This window comes from Poecilia reticulata, linkage group LG6 (assembly GCF_000633615.1).
Source record: "Poecilia reticulata strain Guanapo linkage group LG6, Guppy_female_1.0+MT, whole genome shotgun sequence".
In the NCBI taxonomy this organism is placed as follows: Eukaryota; Metazoa; Chordata; class Actinopteri; order Cyprinodontiformes; family Poeciliidae; genus Poecilia; species Poecilia reticulata.
Window position 1 is genome coordinate 906,737 of NC_024336.1, and position 25,487 is coordinate 932,223.

The 25,487-nt window shown below is 38.3% G+C and overlaps 1 protein-coding gene across 1 annotated transcript in view; it reads right to left on the reverse strand.

Annotated features, from left to right (window-relative positions):
• cftr (CF transmembrane conductance regulator) overlaps nt 1-25,487 on the reverse strand; it is a 45,844-nt gene that overhangs the window by 1,367 nt on the left and 18,990 nt on the right. The window contains exons 10-25 of the mRNA XM_008410653.2: nt 24,568-24,744; nt 24,197-24,388; nt 20,584-20,678; nt 19,663-19,749; nt 17,278-18,037; nt 13,780-13,908; nt 13,652-13,689; nt 13,168-13,454; nt 12,982-13,061; nt 11,985-12,135; nt 8,362-8,589; nt 6,855-6,955; nt 5,202-5,432; nt 2,764-2,919; nt 2,284-2,373; nt 1,926-2,098 (exon numbers count right to left, since the gene is read on the reverse strand). Of these exons, the coding sequence (XP_008408875.1) occupies nt 1,926-2,098; nt 2,284-2,373; nt 2,764-2,919; nt 5,202-5,432; nt 6,855-6,955; nt 8,362-8,589; nt 11,985-12,135; nt 12,982-13,061; nt 13,168-13,454; nt 13,652-13,689; nt 13,780-13,908; nt 17,278-18,037; nt 19,663-19,749; nt 20,584-20,678; nt 24,197-24,388; nt 24,568-24,744 (2,975 nt within the window). The remainder of the gene's footprint in view (nt 1-1,925; nt 2,099-2,283; nt 2,374-2,763; nt 2,920-5,201; nt 5,433-6,854; nt 6,956-8,361; nt 8,590-11,984; nt 12,136-12,981; nt 13,062-13,167; nt 13,455-13,651; nt 13,690-13,779; nt 13,909-17,277; nt 18,038-19,662; nt 19,750-20,583; nt 20,679-24,196; nt 24,389-24,567; nt 24,745-25,487) is intronic.

The window sequence follows — 25,487 nt, forward strand, 5'->3', positions numbered from 1 at the left end:
TCATCATCATCATCATCAGCAGCAGCAGCAGCAGCAGCAGCATCAAAGTTTAACCTGTAGACTAGCCAGCACGGAGCTGGATCGCTCATTTCAAGCTTCATTTCCCTCCATGATCATGTTCTGCGTCCATGCTCACACCAACCACACACACAGGGGCGCAACATTACTGTAAGCACAGCAAATTGTCACCATATGCAGTGAGGGGACGTGCATGGTCTGCTCTGCACTGTGACCTCATCCTGCAGGACGCCACAAGCACAAAGAAATATACAAACTTTTAATCGCTTTCAGGAGGCGACCGCTTCCTGGAGGCGATCAAACGTCTGAGCGGTCAGCGGGGCACTGAACATCAGCAGCAACGGTGGAGGAGCAGAAACTGGGAAACCCTGTCCCTGTCTGACTAACTAACTTTTACCCGAGAAAAGCAAGGCCACATGACAGGAAGACTCAAAGTTAGCTACCATTCAACAGCTTCCATTTAACATAAGACAAATTGAAATTCCGAGAACAAATTTGCTTAATGGAAACAACAGTTTTCAAAAAAGTTTTTGTGCTAGACTGAGGTGTTTTTTCAACTGTTTCAAAACACTTTTTCTCATCACACAAGTCACATGACCAACAGCTGGATGTTACTACTGGCAAAAATGATGAAGAAGACGACAGGAAGTTGTAGGAGGAGGATGGTTTGTTTTTGTTTTTTAATGACTTATTGCACGAACAAACTTATTCACATGTGATTTTAATTGTATTTCTTGCTTAATGGAAACACAGCAATTTCAAAATTGTGGGGAGGGGCTTGCTATTATTGGAATATTGACTAAGTTTTGTGCACATTTGTAATAGAAACGCAGCTACAGAGACATCAGCTCTGCTAATACAAAAACCTAGTGGAAGACAGGTGTTTTGATGTTTTGAACTTGTTAATTACAACTGCTAAGGAGAAATAGGAATTGAGAGTCGAAGAGTTAGAAAAAAAAGGAAAACTGACTGCAAAATATTTGATTTCTCCCTAAATGTAAGTTTGTCAAACATTTTGCTTCAAATCCTTGGGAAAATAATAAAAGCCAAAAAGATGGATAAAAAAGTGGCTGTTATTAACCATTGCCTCAGCAGTTTGTCTGGCCATATTTTGAAGTTTGTCCTGAATAATCATACATTTAATGTGACCAGAGGAGAGTACCCAAAAATTGTACTCAAGTAACAGTAGCACTACTTCCACATATTTTTTCTCAAGTAAAAGTAAAAAGTAGCCGTCCAGAAAATGACTCAAGTAACAGTAAAAAGTATTTGGTAAAAAGGCGACTCTATCAATTATCAATCATTTCATATTTACAGATGGACCAAACTATAAACTTACCGTATTTTCCGCACTATAAGGCGCACCTTCAATTAATGGTCTATTTTAAAACCTTTTCATATATAAGGCGCACCGCATTATAAGGCGCATAGAATAGAGGGGGGGGGGCGAGCTATGTTTTCGCATCCACCTGAATAACGTGTAGCTGCGCCACTGACCCAGATGAGGCCAAACATGCCAACAACGCACTCCTAAATGCCAGCATCAGGCTTAGCCTCAGTGATGTTAGCCTAGCTTCCATTATTTCAGATGAATCAAATATTTGTTAGAACTGAAACAATTAAWTTTGAACTGCAGCAGGACTGGACATGTTTAGGTCATCCACACTGAGTCCAGTTTGTACTGCAGCATGTGGGACATAAACAGAATATTGCAACAAATAAAATACCTCAATCAGTCTTAACGTCTGTAGGAAAACCGTTCATAACAGAGGATTTAAAAGCACACTGAATTTTGACTTTTTTTTCTTTTTTATGAACAACTCAGTGTAAAACTGATGAATCATAATTGTTATAACAATATAATAAAAGCAGAACACWGAGTGTTGGTGCCTGGTGCTGATACTGACATGGGGTCCAGGTAGGAGGACGGCTCGTCCAGCAGCAGGATGCAGGCCTTGCTGAGGATGGAGCGGGCCAGACACATCAGCTGTTTGTGGCCGTTGCTCAGAACGCTGCCGCCGTCCTTCAGCTCAAAGTCCAGCTTATCGGGGAACTGCTCGATGACCGATTTCAACCCAACCTGCAGGAATCACACACAGCTTACTTTGCTGCACAGGAGGCTGCTGATGGAACATGGCTGACTTCTACAATACAAACACTTCATATCCCTCTTGTGTTCTTTTATCACTACAATGACATTTTGTAGCGATAACTAAATAAATATAATAATATTGCCTTCCTATAGTTGACTAGAAACAGCCTCACCTCCTCAGCCACCTGCCACAGCTCATCGTCACTGTAACGACCGTACGGGTCCAGGTTCATCCGGAAGGTTCCAGTCAGAATGAAGACTTTCTTTTAGATCAAAGTAAGAGAAACAAATAATTGCAAATAAATTTAATTACAACATGACGTCACCCCACACACACACACACACACACACACACACACACACACACACACACACACACACACACACACACACACACACACACACCTCTAGACCACCACCATTTACTCCGCCTTTTATTAAAGACATAATAGCCTGAATCTCAAATGTTTCATTCATCCATTCAAAACTTCATAAGTGTATAACACACGCATAACAACTGCATTGGAAACCTGCATTGGAAAAAAACATATATTTTTTTTCCATTTTTAATATAATTTTTGTCTATATTAAACATTCATTTTCCTCAGTCACCAGCAACCTAACCTTATCTGTCTGAATTTGAACATGTGTACCTGCGGCACCACTCCAAAGGCCTTCCTCCATGTTTGCAAGGGGATGGAGCTGGAAGAAACTCCGTCGATGAACATTTCCCCTTCGGTGTAGGCGAGGCGCAGCAGAGCGGACAGCAGGGTACTCTTCCCAGACCCGGTCCGACCCAGCAGACCCACCTGCACACAGAACAGAGGAAATTAGTATTTGTTTCACCACATTAAAACATTCTGTTTAAAAAATGTGTTTTTACACACTGGGATAAAAGGTTCTACCTTGCAACCTATTACACTCTAGCGTATACAAGCTTTGTTTTCCTCCACATCCTGTTAAAGGTCATCAGGAGGCATCAGGGTTAAACAGAAGAGCTAATGCTCACCAGGTTTGATTCTGAGAGGTTCTTGATTATTAGAATTATTCCCAGAAGAACATAATTTATGAACCAATGGGGCCAAAGTACAGAGCCTCTATTTTGTCTTTGAATGCTAATAAATCATTTACATTCAAAGACAAGAAGTGGAACAAGCCTTTCAACTTCTCTCTAGACACTACCAGTTCACCTCTTTTAATTTTTTCATCTTTTATTTCTACATAAGTCAACATCTTGCTTGGCAGGATGTGGTAACATAGAGGTGGAAAGGAAAAAAATTCTTATTTTTTATTTTGAAATTAGAATTGAGAATCAATAACTTGGACTGATCTAAAAGAGTCGATAGAATTATTATTCTAACCAGCAGGGGAAAGTGTCTATAAGACATGCTGAGGAAAAATAGACTGAATGGATGTCTTCTGTCCCCAGAGGTTCTAAAAGTAAAATTAGGACCACTTTAACACTGATGAATGCTTAGAGTCCAATACTGTGTGAACTGGATCCTCTTTAAAGACAAATGCAACCAAGCTGAACTTTTCTCCTCGTAACAATCAACTAATCCATCAGAAACAGTCAGACCGGTGAGGATTCCTACTGAACTGGCTCACCTGTACTGTACCTCAGATGCTTTGTAGAGTCACAGGAGAATAAAATGATAAGGTTTTAGTACAAAGTAAAGCTGCAGTCTTAAATGTATGGAAGCCCATTTCTGCCATGAAAGAAAAAATAAAAGCCCAACAGGAAGTTGTAATTGTCAGTTTTACATAGAATTTATTCAACAGTGTGTTTACTCTCCTTAAATCCAGGTGAATTCTTATGCAAATTAAGATTTTTTTTTTTATTGTAAAATCATCTCTAAAGTCCTTCTCCACCTACTCAGACGCTATCTTTGCAGACAGCGCAATAGATCCAAAAGGCCAAATGGATGCATTTGGAAGAAACAAGTATTTTTGTTCTCGTAACTATGACTTTAAAACTCATAATTACAGCTTTTGGTTAGGGTTTTGCTTTTCCATTGATGGCAGAAATGTGCTTCCATACTACTATCCCTTGTTTCTTGCCGGCGTTCTGATCTGTGTCACCACTGTCTCGCTGTGCTTACTGCAGGGTCACCATGTTGGTGGAGATTAAGTCAAATTCAGTTAAGATCTGCTATGAAGCAACATAAGAGTTGAGCAAAAATGTTAATGTGCGAATTCCACCAAAGTCTAGTTTAGTGGCAAAGTTTTGGTGAAGACTACAATCCAAAATAATCCACTCCATGCTAATATAGATGCTAATTGCCAGGGTCAAAATTGAACCCACAAGTAAAACACGTGACTTCCTGATGACATCTGACAGCGTTGTCAGATGTTTGCCAGGCCGTACCAGACTGTGGTCCGGCCGACACACAGGAGGTTCAGAGGTGCTCAGGACTGGAAGACCAGCTTCATGTTTCATGGCAGCAAATTCAAGTTTGAGGACGGGTTACATCCACACCCTTTAATGAAAACGTATTTCACTAGTTCTAAAGCTGTTACTTCAGAGTAAATCCAACATGTTTAAAACATCAAAAAGAAAACTTTGAACCAAAATGTCTGACTTCATGTTGGGTTAAGAGCATGCTTAATTTTTTTTTTTTGCCCCACTCTGAGTTTGTTACCAACTTTCAAAGCTCTATAGGATGAAGTGATGCTCATTTTGGGGGAAAGTTCAGGTCTCCAAAGCAGCAACTAGAAAACTAAAATCACTTAGTAACGCCCAGTGTTTTGGATGCAAAACATCCAAAACATTGAGTTTCTTTAAATCTAGACTAAACCCCACCTGTTCAGAGTTGCTCCTGAACAACAACACATTAAATATGTTGACCAACATATTTAATGTGTAATGATGATTTTGGTAATGACACTCATCAAAATGTAATATTTACATTACATTTGGTGATGTCTTTTATCACTTTGTAGTTTTGTGTTTTTATGATGTAAAGCACTTTGAACCGCCTTATTTCTTAAATGTGTTACACAAAGAGACCTTATTGATTGATTGATTGACTAATTAAAATCCAAAGGTATCCCTGGACATCTGGGCGTCCAGTCACCACTCAGGACTTACACTCTGACCCCCCTCCACAGCGAAGGAGATATCGTTGAGCACGGCCCGCCCAGCTTCTGTGTATTTGACGGTGAGACCCTGGACATACAGCTGGCCGCGGTTAGGCCAGTAGCTGTACGCGCTTGGGTTGTTGATGACAAGATCAGAACCTCCTTTTCCTCCAGGCTTTCCTTGGAAGGTCTCTTCTGATGCCAAGTCGATGAATTTGAACACTCGGTCCACTGAACGCATCTGGGTGGAGGAGAGAGAAGGAGAGGTTTGAAGACACACACCACCACTAACACCACTGTGTGAGCATGATGAATGATGATTTTAGAGTAAAACATTTTTGCTTGATACTACTCCTATTATTTATAATAGTAATAATAATAGTAGAAGCAGAAATGCACATTTTGACATTTGAGTTGTTTTGAAATGATTGAAGTCACCCATGTTAACATGTTAACTTCCAACAAACCAGATATTTTTTACTCTATTTTTTACTTACTGCTACGATTATCAAAATATCTCCAGAGAACCTCAGTTCAACAGGACCAAAGAGCTCCACTAAGTCCACCTCTGAAAGGAACATCAAGTTTTTAGAGAGTCCTAATCAAAGTTTTGACTCCAACCTGATTGAGATTACCTTAAACAGCCCATTTATGTACAAAATCCTGCCAATGTTTCCAAATTAGAACAACTCAGCCACAAAGAGGAGTTGGTCAAAAATCCTTCACAGTGATGTAAAAAGAGTGCCAGTTATCACAAAGGTTTAGTGAAAGTTGCTGGGTGGCAAAACCAATTATTATTCCACTGTTGTTTTTTTTTTATACAAAATTCTCAAACCAGAATCTTTGTATTCACATGTAAATGGACTGAACTTATATAGCTTTTCCAGTCATTTTGACCACTCAAAGCGCTTTACACTAGAGTGACATTCACCCATTCGCACTCACAAACATTCACACATTTATACACCGATTGGTAGGCAATTTGTGCCTTGCCCAAGGACACATCGACACGTGGCAGGAGGAAGCTGAAATCAAACCTACAACCTTCTGATCACAAGACGACTACTCTAACCACACAGCCAGCCACAGTCGCCCCATGTAAAGCTGATGCACAAGCACCAATCATTAACAGTCATCACTGAAGCTGCTTTTCTTGGCCAATAGGGGGCTCATGTCTGCTTCAAACACCAATCTGATGGAATGCTGGACAAGACTGTCAGTGTGAAGAAGTTGTGGTAAAAGGAGTTAGCCTACCAGTGAAGGTATTTAAGCCTAAAATAGCATCTCAGTGCTAAACATGTTGCAGCAAACATCCCCAATGCTAAAGCTAATGCCCACAGTCCACATTTCTAAAAACGTTCCTTGAATGATCAGAGCTTCCTGAAACCAACTTTCAATAGAGTTCCACAACTAGGTTTTTATAGTGTGGATGGATAAACATTTTTTTTTTATAAAACTTAAGTATGTTTAGCTAAATCTTCTCATGCGTTTGACCTTGAAGTGTTGAAGGAATAAGTTGATTAAAACTGCAATCATGTTTCTGAACACAAACAATGTTCTGGTAGCATCCAGTGTTAAAGGACTAGAGTTGTATGTTCCTCAGACTGGATGGCTTCTTGTTCTGTCCTGATAGATAAAACTGACTATGATTATGGCTGCTTACCAGGCCGTCCACATTGATACTGGTGATGATAGCCCATTGGAAAGTGCCCAGGATGAGCATGGCCAGGGCCACAATGATGCCAATCTCTCCAGGTCTGTCCTCTGTAAAGTGCATGCAAATTCACACACAGATACACATGCACACACACAATGTCATCAGCACCGTCCAATAAAAGCTCACCTCTCTGATGTCAGAACTGAACTCATGTATTACAGCACTCCTACTAGCTCCATTGGAAGCTAATGAGCTGTGAAATTAGCCTTAAACCTGCACTTAACATAAACACAAGCAGTGACGCAGCAGCATGTTTTTATTGTGTGTTTGAGTTTCCCATTCATTTAATTAAATGTGCTCCCTTTTGCATTCCAGCAGTTTTCATCAGACAATCTGTTCTGTTTGGCTGATCCTATATTTTTATTTGTTATGCTCAGCCCATTAAAGTCACTTGTTAGGACCGGATGTAGATGCACCATATAACAAACCCAATCTCTACACCACTGAAGCAAATGAGGTTTAACACAACATTACAATCCCAAATTTTAACCAAAATAACTGGTCAGTCAGTCAGAATCCAAGAACTTTTTTTTGCATTTGACTATAAGTCATAAAAAACTGCTTCTGTTCAGATATCAAAGAAGAGTGATAACTCTGCATGTCTTCTATGTTAGCAAATGCAACTAATCTCTTAGCTAATATAGCATCTCTGCTATGTTAGCTGATATATTACTTTTTCTATTTATCAAAGCCAAGTGATAATTCTGATGCTACATCAGCTACTATAGCAGAAATGCTACATTAGCCGATGTAGCATCCAAGCTATATTAGACAGTATAGCAGGGATGCTACATTAGCTAATGCATGATCGATATGAAACTTCCAGTGGCAGACAGCTTCTATTTTTACGTAGTAAGTCAGGTACGAAAAGACCAAAAGTGCAAAATGTCAAAGGAGTGAAACACTTAGCATTACGTCTCAGTCATTGCAAACTAGCCCTAGTATTTATTTTGTAGATTCGTGGTGACATGTGACCAACAATAGTTTGCAACTCTCTCATGGAGTTCAACCAGATGTCATCAATTTGAAACCATCTGACTGCAATCGAGTACCAAGGGTGGTGGACTGAATCAAAGGGGTTTGATGCAATTTGTTGACAATAACTGGGTACTGCAGCATGAAACTGAGCACATTTGATGCAATTAAATCATTATCAGACTCAATTAAACTATACAGAAGTGGATGCAATTACACTATTCCCAATTGTATGTAGCTGGATTGAAATCTGAATTAAATACTTTTTAGTTGCTTTAAACTGGTGCTGAATTTATCTGTGAATGTATTCCTTTATAATTAAATACCAGAGACAATTTACAGAAATGTAGGAGTAATGTTGCTTTCAAGATACGACACTAGAACCAGCTGTAAGATCATATGTGAAACGAGACTCTTGAAGTTCATTCTTAAATCTGCACTTGAAAATCTTGAAGGATTTAGTCTTTCTATTACTCACTGTTGGTTCCTACGGCGATGAAGGCAGCAACGGTGAAAAACAACACAAAGATCACATCGCAGCGGAACAGGAACCATCTCAGCGAGGACAGGTAGTGGAACCAGGTGGATGTGTGGGTGTTCAGAGCTTTGTGGAATAGAGTCTCGAAGTAAGTCTGACGTCCAAAAGCTCGAATTGTCCATAAACCCTTCAGTGAAATGATGAGGTGAGAGAAGATGGGACTACGAGCTGCAGGAAAGAGAAAACATGTTTTTAAAGGCATGAATACAAATCCTGACAGCTACAAGGATTTCAGTCTGCTGAGTTGGTTTTCCATTTAAAGGCACACTCAATTAGTTAGAGATGCAAAAAGAAATGGGCTCTTTACCAGAAATGGCTGCAGTATGTGAAAATGAAATCAGAGACAGCAGAGACAGAAAGACAATGCAGTTATTTTGATTTTGAATGATCATGACAAAAATAAGGGATACTGCAGAAATTTTAATAACCCAACTCTGATAATTTAGTCTTTTTTTTTAGAAAGATATTTAAACAGTGTTGTTCTAATATTTTACATACTAGAAAAATGTTTTATAGCAAGAGCTCTCACACACTCTCACACTGCTGCTGCTAATAAAAATGTTTGATGGTGGAATGAAATATTTGTAATCCTGTTCTTATATCTTCCTAATAAAGAGTTCAATATTCATGATGCTTAGCAAATTAAAAATTTGTTTTAATTTCGCCTTCTGATTAGTGGTTTGCTTAAATGGGTACACATTTTATTATGGAGGACCAAAACTGACATAATTAAAAATAACAGCAGAAATCTATATTTTTTGATCCTCCATATTTTTTACTCCTCTGCCCTTAAATTCCTTTCGTATTGCAAGTGTAAATGTGCTCTTAATTTCACGACTGCAGATAAGGATTTGTGTTGTTTTTTATCCTTTCATTTTACCAAATGTTTAAGAGATCACAAATCACAGTCAATCCATTTTTTCCCAAAAACATTTCTTCTACACAGGTGAGGCTTTCTGACTCTCCTTCCAGCTCTGTTGGATGTTTCTTACCCCACTTTTAGTTATTTTAGCAATCTCAACTGTTTTCTTGGCTTGATTCATAATTTGACCCTTCTTAAACAGACTAACCTCACAGATCGGGACTTCTAACATGATTGCTTAAGAAATGAAAAATTACTAACTGCATCAGTAAGGATGAAAAAACTGGCTACCAGTTGAAACGAAACCATCTATGCAGAAATTATCCAATGAGATGCCCTCATCTAGAGGCGGTGAATCATTGTCCTTAAAGAGACAATGATTCACTTTCATCGCCCAACGCGATGGGCAAATTAGCCAAAATTTCATAATAACTGACTGATATCCCAAACCCAAGGCTTGACAAAAACTGGAGATCTGAAATTGGTCTCCAGTTTCAGATTTCTTTAACATCTGGAATGGATTGTGTAATATTAATAAAATATAATTATTTATTAATTATCTGTGTAAAAGTAAGTAGTAGTTCAGATGTTTGGATTCTAATCCACTTTAGGCTCCTTCATTCAGGACGTCCCTAAGCCCCAGCAGCCTGATTTCTGCTGTGTGGAACGTCTCTCTGTCTCTCTCTGTTTTTCAAGGGTGATCTCGACAGACACCAAAACATCACTGGAAACAATAGGAAAAAACGACACTATCCCTAAGCTATGGGTAAAAACCGAGGAACGTAGTTCATTGAAGCTGACTAATACTTTATGTTTCCACTGCATTTTTGTCTGATATGTTGCATAAAGCAGGAGAAAGAACAACACCAGGATATAGCTGGAGGAAATCCCAGCTCGGCTCATCGCTGTGACCCCAGTGTGCTTCGGAAAGACCTTGCCGTCACCACTAAAGCATGCACTATGTGACAAAACCGAGCACACAGCAGGGAAGTCCAACAAACACAGTGGTCCAGTGACCTGTTTTCTCGTCCCAGAGCATCCAACAGCAGAAACTTACTTAGATGTCTTATGTACATAAGTTTGTCTCAAACTGTTTTTTACAATCTAATTGGGTCTTTATAGCCCAAACATTGACATTAAAATTGCTTTTTAGAGATCCACTATGAACTGTGTAGTGCATAAAGGGATACCGTTTTTTGGCTAAGTCAGAAATTTACCACTTTTTCAAGCCAATTGAAAGCAAACCCATCTCACTTCTTTGGAGTGAATGCAGTAGCTGAAAATTCTTTTTTCCTTTTAGGGATTCCCAATATTTTCTCATTTTTATGCAGACCAAGGTTCTCAGTCTATAAGTCAAGAGATTTTACTGACTTTTGTGTCAGTAAACAATACTGACACAAAACAATACTTTTGCACAATATCCTAATATCCAGCCTTCTCTTGTCGATGGATTACTACTTTGCCCATAAAAGTGTTGACTTTATTCCTGGGCATGACAGCCAGCAGAAAGGTGTTGACAGGGCCAGAGGACTGGACAAATCCACACAAGCCTGTGTCTCAACAAAACAATTGTCATCTGATAGTTTCCCTGCTTGGACCCTAATCAAAGCAGTACTGTCGTCAATTGTCTGACTCATTCACTGCCACAAAACATTGTCTGGAAACTGCTAGTTCTGGGGTTGACATTAAAGGTACACCTAAAAAAACTGTTGTTTTTTTTATCTCCTTCATAAACCTGTCAGCTTAAAGAGGATAATTATTGGATACTTAAAATGTTCTTACCCATAAAGAAGTCAAAGCAACAAAAAAGCAGCATATTGTTGAGATCATGTTGCTGTGCTGCCAGGCTTGTGATAAGTTGGATGAAGACTATAGAGCAGTTCATTGTGGCAAATGTGTTTTGCTTGTATGTACTATTTTTAGCATGTGATTATCCCCTGTCCAGGCACTTGGGCACAAGAAAAAAATTTCTAACAATCTTCAAACACTTATTCTGGACAGAACTCAAATCTGATCTTGCACATTACCGCTGTACGGTGTTAAGAAATGAGCGTTTTCTCTTGGTAGCAAACCACCACTAAGTATAAACCAGATTTTTACTTTTGTGTTAAATGTCTGTTTCATAATATATTTACCACCAATGACAAAAAAAAAACATTTTCACTTTTCTGCAAAATTCACCAACTGCACAATTCTTGTTAAATAGTGTAAGATAAGTAGTATTTCAAAAGAGCTGAAGAAATGTTATGTTTTTTGAACAAGGTGATCTCCCCTGATCCTTTGACTGGTCCGTGGTCTGAAAAATGTCAACAACCTTCTAAGAATCTTAAGAAATGATTTTGTTCCCTTGTTGTCTTTAACCCAGATTTCAAGCCATGATTTAAACTGGACTTTGATCATAGACCAGGTGGTATGAGCTGTCCTACAGAAATATCAAGAAGGAATTGATCATCTTGAATTTTACTTCTTGGCTTCAGTCTGTAACCTAGAACGCTCTTGAGACTGAAACCCAGATGTCTTTTTTTCATGAAATAAAACTAGAGTAAATCCTCAATATCTGCTATAAAGGGGAGTCAGAAAGAATGTTGGCTGATGTGCTGCCCGTTGTCCGATGGCTAATACAACCTGTTTTTGGAATTTCAAGACATCTCCTTAGGACTCCACCTGCAAACATGAACAGATTTGAGTCTTCTTTTCTTACCTTCAGCCTCTAGCTGTTTGAGTTGTTGTCCTGTTCGTAAGAAGTACTTCCTGATGACCACAAAGACAACAGCCAGTGGGATTGCAGATATAAAGATGTATGGTCTCATGATGGACACAGTGAAGATGCACCCAATGACAAGTAAAGTTAACTAGAGTGAGGAAAAGTGAGAGGATAAAAAAGAAATAATGAAGTTATCATTTTCATTGTTGTTTGTTTCAAAGAGTTCATTTGGAGGCGATAAAGCAACTGTTTGGGGTCCTCTAACACTATATTTATAGTAAATAAAAATTTGACAGGTGCTTTCAAATTACGTAGCTCAAGAACATGTGTATGGCTTTAATCAATAGAACAACTGTAGCAACACAATATGTAATACAACACAAACACTTTTATTTCATAATGTGAATAAACATGGACCATTTTACTGTAGCCTCACAGCTATTTATTACCAAAAGGTTTGCAGACTTTTCAGTTCCAGTTATCAGTGATCCCTTATAAAGTAACATTTTTGTATAGTGAAGCCATGATGAATAGGTGGGTATGGAGGTTGTATACAGTGTATAGATAGAATGCAGCAGGAATGGTTAGGTTGATAACCGAAATGGTTTCTCATATAAAGAACAAGTCAGAAGTTTCTGAAAACATCTAGAACCTTAAGGTGAGCAGAGAGTGTATATGGATATAAAACGGTAGCTATGTTTCCATCCCAATGGTCACGCAATTTTTGAACAAACTTTTAAAACGCCCCCCTCCCCAAAAATTTTTTTAAAGAAAATGCAAAGAAGATGGAGCCTTCCTTTTTAATGGCAAGAGAGTGGGATTTTTTGTCTGTTTTTGTTTTTCAATAAATATAGTTTTATCTGAATTTTTTTTTATTTTTTACATGACAAACAAAACAACATTTGGTATGACAAAGGTATCAACAATTTGAATCAAGGGAATACGTGTCAGTACAGTTTCCAACATCAACTTTATTTGTTGTGTCGTTAAATACCTGTATGAGGTCAAACAGCACTAGAGGTAGCATGTCATCAATGACGGCCATGTCCTTGGTGAATCTGTTCATTATCCGGCCTAGAAAAAGAAAAACGAAAAAGAAAAAGAAGGGAAATAAATACCACCACACTTTGACTACTAACTTTTAAACCAAAAAGAGAAGAGGTATCAAAAAGCAGAGAACCTGTTTTCATGGTGTTAAGAACAGACATGGGGGCCCGTAGCACAGAGCTAAGCATCTGTTCGTGAAGTCTTTTAGACACAGTGAGCAACGTGTGGACTAAAGGGAGGCCCCTGAAGACTCCAAGGGCCAGTATGCTGTCTGAGTGAGTAAAGAATAAGTAGATGATGTAGTAGGCGCTGTTTTGTGTGACTATGACGGCGACGTGGACAGGAGGCGATGATGCATTAGGGTGCTGATCATCGATGTGGTTTGGTGAATTCAGGTTGGGACCATCCTTCCATATCTTACTGGTTGAATGAAGCAAAAGATGGAGATTGAAACATGGATTCATTTTTCAGATTGGAAATCTCTTCTGACTATTTAGCCCTTAATTATGTTCATGTACGAAATAACAGACATATATTTAAAAGAAAAAATTCAATTTTGCCACATGAACTTATCTCATGGTGAGTTTGTATGCGCAAGAACATAACACAACACTTACTCAGTAACGAGAAAAATGCCAATGACACAACCAGCAACCTGATGATTGGAAAAAGAGAGAAGTTTACTGTTAATCAAAAATTACAAAGTTAAAAAACAGTTTTAAATAAAAAATAAACAGAATTTTACCTCAATGACAAAGACAATCACAATGAAAATTAGGACATAGATTAAACTCCTATTGGTGGAAATGTAGCGTAGATAAGTACTCCATGAGGTAGTTTCGAATATCTTCTCACGTTCATCTGCAAAGCATTCCTGTGAAAAAGTAAAAATATAATTTTTGCATAATTGTCAAATATGAATTAATCTTTTGTTGCAAAAACAGACGATAAAGCAAAGAAAACAGGTATGAAGGAGGGTTCAGAACCTAATGACTTTATTAAACAGTTTGATTTTAAACTTTGTAAAAAAAAAAAAAGGGGGACTTTTTTTAAAAAAAAAGTTTTGTTGGCTCTAGTGGCCTTTATTTGATGGTGAATTGACGGGAAAGTGGGTATTGAGAGAAGGGGGAAGACATGCAGCAAAGGTCGCCAGGCCGGGAATCGAACCTGTAACAGCTGCGCGTTGTGCCACCACAGTGCCCCCAAAATGGGACATGTTTGACATGAAATGTGAAACTATCTTTAACATGTCAAAGAGAAATTTGGAATTTTTTTAATGAAATAAAAATGAGCAGATATTAGTAGTCTACTAATTGTCTAGAAAGTGTGTTTAGGTTTGTTGCTGTTTTCTACACTAATGTTAGCCATTAATGAGTCAGAATACCTTCCAACTAGGAGAGCTGAAGGAGCTGAAGGAGCTCAGAAATGTATCATTTTCATTCCTAAAGGGGCAAATGACTGCTAGTCATAAAATAAAAATATAAACGAAAATACCCCACCTTAGCAGAGATAGGTGACACTTGTACACTTGTTGCCAATTGTACACTGGTAGCATAACTTTAGCATGAGTTCACACAGAACAGTTCAACAATAGGCTAATAAACCAAATGTTTATGACATAGACTCATAGAGCCATAGGCGTAGGAAGCGGGGGGGACATGTCCCCCCCCAATATTAGAGACAGTCACATTCGTTCCCCCAGTAATTTCACCGCAGTTGCGAAGAATTTTAAAATCTTCCACTCGCGTGCTTTTATTTTGAAGGCGCATAACAGCGAATTCAGCAGAGCGCTTCCTCCCCCTCCCCCCTCTGAACGGCTCAGAGTAAAGGCAGCAGCAGACGGAGTCAGAGAAACTCCGTTTGAATGAGGTAAACGATCTGTCAGGAATTTTGCCATGAATATTGCTCGTTTATAACATCTTGTTCTCAGGTTTCTTTCAGCCGTTTTAATTCTGGGATAGTCACATGTTCAAAATTGTACTGCTAACTTTGTTTAAAAGTTAGCTAGTCTAGTCAGAATGAGACTGAAACAGCAGCGAAATGAGCCTTTTTATTATTTAAAGTGAGCAACACCTGATCATACTCGACCACTTTACATATTATATTATATTATATTATATTATATTATATTATATTATATTATATTATATTATATTATATTATTTAGATATTTAGGAGAACAGCAGTGCTAGAAAGATATTGAAGAAAGGTGATGAAGCTCTGGTGAGGTCTTCATTTAGTTTATTGAAATATGTATTAACTGTTTTATTATGAGAAATAGTTTAGTAAACTAAACTATTTTATTATGAGAGGAGCAGGTCAGGGAAGACATAGGAGAGCCAGGTGGAGTTTCAGAGTGTGAAGATATAAAAAATATATTAATTTCAATAAAACCAGAAAGGAGAACGGGTGAAGACTGATGTCAGTTTGATCTCTTTCAGCGTTTCAATATTGTTTTCATTATTTCCAAACTATAAGGGTAATGGTTAGGGGACAATAAGAAAAGTGCTTAAGGATAAATAAATTAGTGAAAATTTTTGCTACACAGTAAATAGAGTTGAGATGTATAATAATGTATATATCTGAAAATTAAGTTGTTTAAATTCTTTATTCTGTATGATAAAAACATACTTTTTATATTTAGTTCACATTCTGACACTGTACATTACTGTAGTGTCTGTTGTAAATACATGAATCCATGCAGGAGCATCAGGCTACATAGAGTCAGAGGGAGGCAGAGACAGAAACACATATCCGTAGATATTTTAGTTAAATGTTTGTGGCTGAAAATGTCAAGGAAAAAAAAACATTTAGCCTGTGTGTGCTACCAGAGTATGTAGCTTGCTAGTTGTGAGGCAAATGCTAAAGTGAGTGTTCATCCTGGAACGACGATCATTATACTATGCATAACTTTAATCTGATTATTGGATTGTAAATAGTAACGTGTTAGAATACTTGTTACTGAAACAAGGGTCAGATTAGAGTAACGCATTACTGACRTGTTGTAGGGCTGTGTAATAACATCGATTTTGCGATATATATATATATCGATATTTTCTTTCCTAGAAAAAAATCAATATTCATTCACAAGTATCGTAACATACAACTGTCACCTTGCTCACTCACTGCTTGCTTCGCYGGGAGAGTGATTCGGTCATCAGGCTTAGAGTGATTCCTTCAGATGTTAAGTGTCAAGGTTAAAAAGGTATCAAACTGTTCAGAGCAGGGTACTTGGTGCACTTTATTTACTTTACAAATGCATGTAAGCTACAGTTTGTACTGTTTCAATTAAAAGAAACATGTTTTCTCACCACTTCTTTGATTCATTTTGTCCAGCTATCGACTTTAAGTCTGTGTCCATGTCCAACCAGAGCCAGGTAGTGTGTAGTTGGTGMTTTTAATCAGTTTTCAGTTAAATTAATTCAATCCAACTCTATAACAGTCACAAAATGTCACCAAAATCACTCTGTCCCTCTAAAATCATTCAGAAAATTGCAAAAGTGTATTGAATTGTATCGTTTTCTGAATATCACAATATATATCGTATCGTGAGCAGTGTATCGTATCGTGAGATTATCGTATCACTACAGCCCTATTGTGTTGATGGCATAATAGTTTATGACATTTCTGCTCAAGCTATTTACTGATCTGTCAGGTTTCTGATATGCGTCCCCCCCAATGACAGACTCGTTCCTTCGCCCTTGCATAGAGCAGCTGTGTCAAGCTTGTTTTCATTTTGGGCCACATCACAGTCAAGAATGTCTTTAAAGGGCTGTTTGTAGCAGAATATATTGATAAAACTACCTATTAATAAACAGCTGATTCTCCATTTGGTGAGAACGTCTTGAAATTAAGTAATATTAAACATGTTTTCACCTTTATCTAATTTGGCACAATACAAATAAAACTGCTGATAGATAAAATAATATGTAAAAAACACAACTGTTATTTTAAAGATTCTATTTCTACAGTCAAAAGGGCCACATAAAAATAAAATCTTCTTAAAATCTCATAAAAGATTTGGCCAGCGGGCCTCGAGTTTGACATATGTGATGTAGAGCCAAATTAATAAGTCAAAATGTTCATGCTTAATTGCATTTTTACAATTAACGCAATTAAGCATTAATTGCCTAGGTGTTGTAACTGCAATGTTACAACACCTAGGCACAGCTATTTCATAGTGTGATCATAAAAAACTGATTTTCCTGTTATGAGGAGAGGCAAACGTGTTGCCAAATCTTACCTCCATGTCTTCTTCATCCACTTCCTCACTTATGTCAAACACACTGTCCTTGGACAGGCGCCGGGCGTAGATGTCCAGCTCGGACGCTAGGTTGCACTGCGGGGTGATGGACAACTTTTTTCTGAAGGACGACTGCATCTGCTCTCTGCGCTCCTGACCCTGAGCATTGGTGATGAACGCCAGAACAGACTGGCGCCTGCCATTGAGGTGCTGCAGCCCGTGGTGATACATGTCACTCCGTGGAAGCACCTCTTCGACCTGATCGTCCTCAGGCACCACTGAGAATCTTCTCTCTGAAAGTTCATGCACCCCATCGTCCATGGATGTGGACTGGAAGTTATTCTGCTGGGAGTTCCCAATGAATGAAAACTTGCGGGCAGCTGTGAGAGGGTTGAGGATGAGTGACGGCTTGCGTTTTTCGGGATAGCCGTCGCCCATGGCGTGGCTGTGAGACGGCACGTGGCGGAAGGATTGGCGATTGGGGTCTGGGCCTCGGAAATTTGCTGTTTCATCCACGGAGACTCTGCGAAGAGTTTCCGTGAGAATGGAGCCGCGCCGCTCCGCGTTGATGTTGTCATAAGCTTCGAGACCAAGCAGCAGGGAGCTGAAGTCTGGCCGCTGCGCTTGAAGCTCTGAGAAGGTGCCGTAGAAGTAGCAGTCTCCGTTGTGCAACAGAAGGATTCGATCCGCCCGCTTCAGGTGCTCCAACTTGCTGGTGACCACAACGCGAGTCTTGGAGGCCATCAGTTTACAGACACATCTGCAAATTATAAACGCACACATAATTCCAAAACGTAAAGGAATTAATTCAAATCATGAACAAGAGGTCTTTATAGAACTTAGCAATCAGGTGCATAAACAAAACCTTAACAGGAGAGAGCTGTCTGCTGAAACAATAGAAAGATTCTAAGACTCCTTGAAGAAGGTAAATCAGCACAGTGATGCAAAAGATGCTGGTTATTCCCAGTTGGCCTGCTCTAAACTGTGGAGCCGATGCTGACAAGATAGGGACGTTGTGGACTTCAAAGTGTCAGAACTGATGAAGAGAAACATTGTTCCAAAAATAGGAAATGCACAATGAAAGAAATGGAAGAAAAGCAGCAAACATGAGAACGCTAAAGCCAAACTTTAGCGTTCTCAAAGTTAAAAAACAGTTTTAAATAAAAAATAAACAGAATTTTACCTCAATGACAAAGACAATCACAATGAAAATTAGGACATAGATTAAACTCCTATTGGTGGAAATGTAGCGTAGATAAGTACTCCATGAGGTAGTTTCGAATATCAGCTGTTGTATGAGAACGATGAATGATTACTGAGGAAGAATATGGTTATAATTTAGAAAGTCCTCAGATAATTAAAACTCTCAGAAAAAAAAACAAAAAAAGTGGAACAGTTTTTGTTTTTAAAGGAGCTTTAGTTTTTCTTCCACACTGAAATGATGGTGTGCCATTTTATAGTTTAGTTTTATTCGTTTTTATAGTTTTATACTTGTAGTTATAGTTGTTTATAATATGTAGATGTTAAAGGGCCCGTATGTGTTTTCCAGCCAGACAGCATTATTTTACAGCATAATAAAATAAAAGAAATAACTATGATAAACTTTAGTTGTTAAATAAAAGGCTGTATATATCAAACATGACTGAAAAGCAATTTGACTTTGCAATTTAACGCCCTTAAATTTGGTCTTTTGTCTCTTTAAAATGTTTCTGCTCTTTTCAACAATCCGCCTTACGTGTTCATTGAAGGAACACCGCTTTTCCATTAACCCTTTAACATTTTCAGCAGCGCTGCACTGAGAAGTAGCTTCTATAATGATCTCAATCGAGGTGCAATTAGACCAAGTGTTTGCTAATTGCTGCTGCTGCTAGTTTGAAGGAGCTGAGTGAGGTAGGACTGCTCCCTCATGCAGAAACTTGATTTGGAAACTGCAGCTCCTAGGAGAAGCTGTGCATGGAAGGTAGAGCTTGGTTCCCCTAAGTGTTTTACAAACTCGAATGGTTGCCACTGGAGATTCAAACTTGCATGAAAGAATCCAAGCAACACTCCGGGTATGTTTTTGATGAGGGAACAACAAAGGCGATTTTACATCAGACTGCTCCTTAAAATAAAATAGAATTTTGCCATGAGTTTTTATCTATATTTTTGCCATAAAACAACAACCAATAGATGGTATTTTGGCATAACTAATCCAATTCTTTTTCCATGAAGTAAAAGAGAAAAAAAGGTCCACTTCCTCAGAAGATTACAGTGTTACCAGAGAAACTTTCCCCACAGTCAAAAAGCATCTGAGACACAGGGAGAGCATTGACCTTGAACTTTCTGCAGCTCTATCTCCCAACCCCCACCACTGCTACATGAAAGACTCTCTGTTAGGATCCTTACTTGTCAAAGATCTCTTTCTCTGTTGCAATGTCCAGGTGGGTGAAAGGTGCATCGAGCAGGTACAGGTCTGCATCTTTATATACGGCCCTACAGTGAAAAACAAAACAAACAATAATCATATCTAATCAGAGGACACAAAGACAACAAAAAACTGTTGCAAAGTGTGAAGACAATAAAGTTTTAAGTAAACATTGGAAATGAGGGGGAAAAAAGGTAACTGGTGTAGTGTGGGGAGAGGCCACTTATCTACACAGTGCTAAAAGGAAGTAAGGTTTCTATGGGACTACTTTCAGGAATGGTGGAAACCACAAATCAATAACCACATAAATAATGCATTGGAGTATTAGAGAGGCTCTGGTTTCCTACATAGAGATTTAGTGAGGCAATAAAACTTTATCAGTAGGAATGTGACTCAGAGAGGTTCTTAAAAATAATAAACATGAATAAAAAGTACGCTTGGGTTGTTAGGCAACAATATAACAAAAAAGTAAACTGGGCTGATCCTGTTGATGGCAGATTTTGATCTAAAATTCTTCATAAACTGCAGTACAAGTACCACTATGATGGCTGTACTGTTACCAATTTAAGCATTAATTCTCCACAAATCAATGAACTGTGATGTAGTGGATTCAGTTGAGTTCAGTTCAGTTTCTTTATGTTGCACCAGTTCAATACAAATGTTAAGGCACTTCTGGAGATTTCAGTGGAAAACAACATATTCTGGTTGAATACCAACGAATACCTTCGGTATTGTCCTTTAACTTGAATTTCAGAGAAACAACTTTTTTCAACAGACCACTTTGCCATTTATCGCTTCACAACATTTATTTATGACTCACACAATTGTTCTTTAATAATTAAAAAGATCATTGGAACGTTTTATGAGCAGTGAACAATGGTGACCGATTAGTGTGTGAGTACCTGGCGAGGCAGATCCTTGCTCTTTGACCTCCACTAAGGGTAACCCCTCCCTCAGCAATGGGCGTCTTATCTTTCTCAGGCAGCAAGTCAAAATCCTTCAGACAGAAACAAAGGGGTCACTGGGTCAGACTTCTGTGTGGTAAATGCAGTTTGAAAAATGTTAAAATACAATGAATACAAAAAGAGTTGTTACTAACGACAGGAATGACTCCTTATCTCCTTGTTCACCTCATTAAAACTGACATAAAAAGATGAATGTGTAAACTTGGAATGATATCAATATGCTTCCACAACCTGCCAAACATCAAGTAAATGGTTGCAAGCAGCTAAGCCCAAAGAAAGTGAAGGATTATGGGAATTCAAGAGTGGGGTCCACTGAGATGGGGTTAATTGTGGTCCAAACAAATGGAAACTAACATGGCAATAATGCAGTACAAAATATTGACTTGACAAACATTTATGTGAAGTGTAAGTGAGAGGTAAACAGAACATTAACCATATAGAGACAGAAATGCAGAAAATGCAGAAGAACAAATTAAACTTGAGCCAAGGTGGTGATGATTCAAACCATTTTAAGCTTCACTGGATGCAAATGAAAAACAACTTCATACCATTTAGGAGTAGCCTGGTAAAAACTAGCCTGTTGTTCTACACTTTGCCTCATCTGGAGGGATAACCAACAATCAGTTATTGTTATTTCTCTGTTGAAATTTTAAACAATTGGATCTAAAGTTATCTCATTGCTAACATTTGGTTGTGACGTTTTCTAATGAGCCAGTTATGAACGAATAGTGCTATGAAGCTTTGCTAACAATAAAATGTCTTAAAAACTTTAATTGCTAGCTCTTGTTCACTTCCTCCACTGCCATTGCCAAACTACAACCATACATAGGGTGACTTCCTTTCAGAAACAAGAAACCCAGCGTCGTCTTTCACAACTCTTCGTTCTGTATGCTAACAGGCTAGGATGAAATTCATCCTGAGAAATCGAGCTTACTGGGACAAATCTCGGATGAAGAATCAGGCGTAGGAAAGCAATGGCCAGGCTAATTTCGCAGGTTATTTTAAATAAAACAGTGTTTTCTGTTATGAGGATACATGTCTGCAGATAATTCAGCAAAGGAGAGCGAAACTTTCAGCAGATCAAAGGAAAGTTGAACACAACGAAGTGGTTCTGCTTTACACTTTTGATCTTTCAGTCTCTTTCTGACATGGAACATGCAGGAAGGGAGGAATGCGAGTCGTTTTGTATCAAGAGATGAACAGATCACAAATAGAACATCTTAATCAGCTTTCTCTACCTTATTGTCAAATTATTAAGAATGACACATCAAGCCACATCATAACACAAACCACAGGTGGGAGAAGCACATGGGTTTGACAAATGGTGTAGCTAACTAGTGACAGTAAATGGAAACCAAAAAGACAAATTGACATTTAATGTTGAAGTTTATACCATTGAAGCATCCTACCTTCTTAACAACAGCTTCCGCTCTCCCAATTGTAACGCATAGGGAATCAACATATTAATGTTAACACCTTGTACAATAAGTTAGCATAGTAAGACAAAACTAAGTCACTCAATGTAAACAAAAGGTAAACAATAAAGGCGTGAGCCAAGAGATGAATTTCCAAGGGAAGACCACCCACAACTGTGTTTCTGCTGCTTCAGGGACAACAGACAACACCATCATATGCCATTTGACCTCCTCATCACCAACAGAAGCTGAGGAGCTAAGGTACTGCTTCCTATGCTACGAGAAACTTCTTCTAAATGTAAGTCACTTAGTGTTTTTTAATTCTCTCGAAGTGGGTTTAAGCTATTTTTTGGGCAATGACTGCTTATGACTGCTCATGCTTAATCGTTTTACAGAGCCTTTGCTAAGCCACTTAGCATTGACCAATACAATCAGTCAAACTTAAAAAAAGATCCTGAACTCAAACATTTGACCTGTGTTGCATCTGGACATCAGTCATATTATCAAAGAATGTTTTAAATTGTACAGGTTTACATTTTGTTGGAAGAATATTGTTGCCAAACACATTCCATTTCTTAACCTGAAATTATGAAAATAACACGGTTTGTAAATACAAACATGTATTTTCCAGAACCACATAGGTTTTGGAAAAAGTTCTTTGACTCCAGTTTTATTTAACTTACAGTCAGCAGTTAGTGTCCTGTTTCATTTGAACCACTTGTATAAAGTCAGATTTTGACACTCTTGCATCCCTATCTCCTGAAAAACAAAACACGCTGGTGTTGTATGCTGGCTCTGTTTGCTGTGGCAATATAATTAATATGTTTTTGTTCAAATGACCCAGTCAATGTCTGTTCTACAAGGGATAAAGCAGTGAGTTTATATGATGGCGTGACCCACTGAAATAGTTGTGGGAAAGATATTATGGAATATAAATTTCACAACTATTACACAAATCTTTTGGAAGCATTTGTTGTTCAGTAACAAAATGATTTAACAGGACAAATTAAGTCAACAAAACCCTCTCAGGTTTAAAATGTACTTCTGGTTTACTGTACGGTGCCAATGACTGAGAGAAGGCTCAGTCATTGGCCCAGTGACATAACCAGGGAATTCAGGAGAGACTTTATTATGCTGAGTGTCCATCACTCAACACTGAAGCTCATGAGTGTGAGTGTCTGTGTTTCAGCGTAGGAAACAAAATGTGCAAATACATATGTGTCTGTGAGTGTGTAATTGAATATACTGCATATAGAGAACCAATTTCATAGTACTTACCAACAAAGGGAGATCTTTTGTGAAAAGTGACCTTTTCCCATTCCTCACATTTTTTGCATTTCCACTACGCCCTACTAGTTAGGTTTAGAGGTATTGTGGTTGAAGTTTTGGTTCAGGTTAGGGGTAGAGTTGGGGAAAATGTACGGGTCACGTGCGAATGCAGTTAAATAAATGGAAGTCAATGCAAAGTTCTCAGTTTGTATAGAACTACAAGGATATGTTTGCGTGTATAAACCAGGTTTTTATATCTTTGTGGGATCCTATGTCTAGAATGTAGGGTTGTGGGGACCACTGCTTCTTGTGGGGACATTTTCTTGGTCCCAATGTGGGAAAATGCTGTTTTCGGGTTAGTGGTTAGGACTGTGATGGCTAGATTTAAGGTTTTGGTTAGAGTTAGGTCTATGATGGTTAGGGGTAGGGTAAAGGTTATGCTACTGAAAATGACTGGAAGTCAATGTAAAGTCCCCAGAAGTCATGAAAATACGACCGTGTGTGTCTGTTGTTTGGTGGGTTGCATAACTGTTGCAGAAGTAGACAAAAGAAACCTGAAACAGTTACACCTGGAGTAAAACAGAATCACTAATGACCTTGCAATGGATCCAAAGGAGCAACTGTTGACATTTCAATTTAGTGAAAAAAAAATAATAGTTGAAATTTGAGCTAAACTGAGAGCAATAAAATATTTTGTTTTCCATTATTCTTAGTAAATTATAAATGTTGTGCCTTTTGCTTGCTATTAAATATATTATATCTTCAATTGCAAGGCATGCTTCTCATGTTTTTTGGTATGAAACAAGTCCACAAAAGATCCACAAAAGAAGAAAGAACAAATGAGCTACATGTAGAAGTGAATGTACCTCTTCCAGCTGGCAGGCCTTAATGATGGAAGCGTAGCGAAATTCGTCATACGTCAGGCCGAAAAGGATGTTGTCACGAATGGTCCCTGGCATTATCCAAGAAGTCTGCGGTGAATACGAAACCCGACCGCTGTGTCTAATTTTGCCCTCTGATGGCACCAGCTCTCCCAGGATCATCATGAGGAGGGAACTCTGAAGAAAACAGGGAAGGGCTGGAACATGGATTTCTACAACATTTTAAGCTCGAGATAAACAGGGTTTGGTCATATCCTGCAGCGTTTTACAGTCTTTGCATTTCACTTACAGTACTCACATTACATATTTTTAATATAAAGAGCATAAGCACTGCTTTAACTATTTGCTTGAAATACCTTTCCAGACCCAGTAGATCCAGCCACTCCGAGCATCATGCCTTCCTCTAAGCGTAGGTTGATGTTTTTGAGGACAGGTGTGATGTATAAGTTAGTGAAGAACAGTCCATCGTCACCGGTCATGTGTCCATTTGCTTTGTTCTCCCGCTTGATCTTCTCAAAGAGCGCAACAATACCCTGCAAGAGAATCTATAGGTTTTAGTACAGTGATGAAGACACACAGGTATTTACAGTCCTTAATACCATAAAGATACCAGTTCACCTTTGACTTGGAAGACCTTACCATATTGTACTACCTACACATTAGCATAACTTGCTAATGTGTAGCAATTTTATTTTTCTTCTTTTTTTTTTTTTACATTGCCTTGGGAAATTATTCATATCTCTTGAGGCTTTTCACACTTTTTCCATATTACAACCACGTAATGTTTATGTTTTCTTTTGAGATTTGAAGTGGAAGCTGAAGGATGAATGATTTGCAATGTTTTTTGTACTCCAATACCCCAATATCAATATCAAACTGTTGACCAAAAGTTATGATTAGAAGGAGTACTGTATCAATCCCTCAAAATGTCAAATAATATCTAAATTAGATAAGTGAACATTCCAGAGCAGGACCAGTGAAGAGAGAGAAGTAGGAAGTTCAGACCATTTCACCATCACCATGACATGTCTGGCAAACTAAATAAACATTATCAGGAATGTAATATTATGTGTTTTGCTGAGATCAGCTGATCAACCAGAGAAAATCATACAAATGTCAAGGATGTCAAGGACACATTGCTCTTGTATGTAGGAGGTCTACCTCCTCTTGCCATTTGTTTTTCTTTACTTGTATGAACGAATTGTTCAGAGGTAACCTATGATAAAACAGTTGTGCAAAGATGGTCAGGGAAAGCTGAAGAAGGTCCATGTGGGGT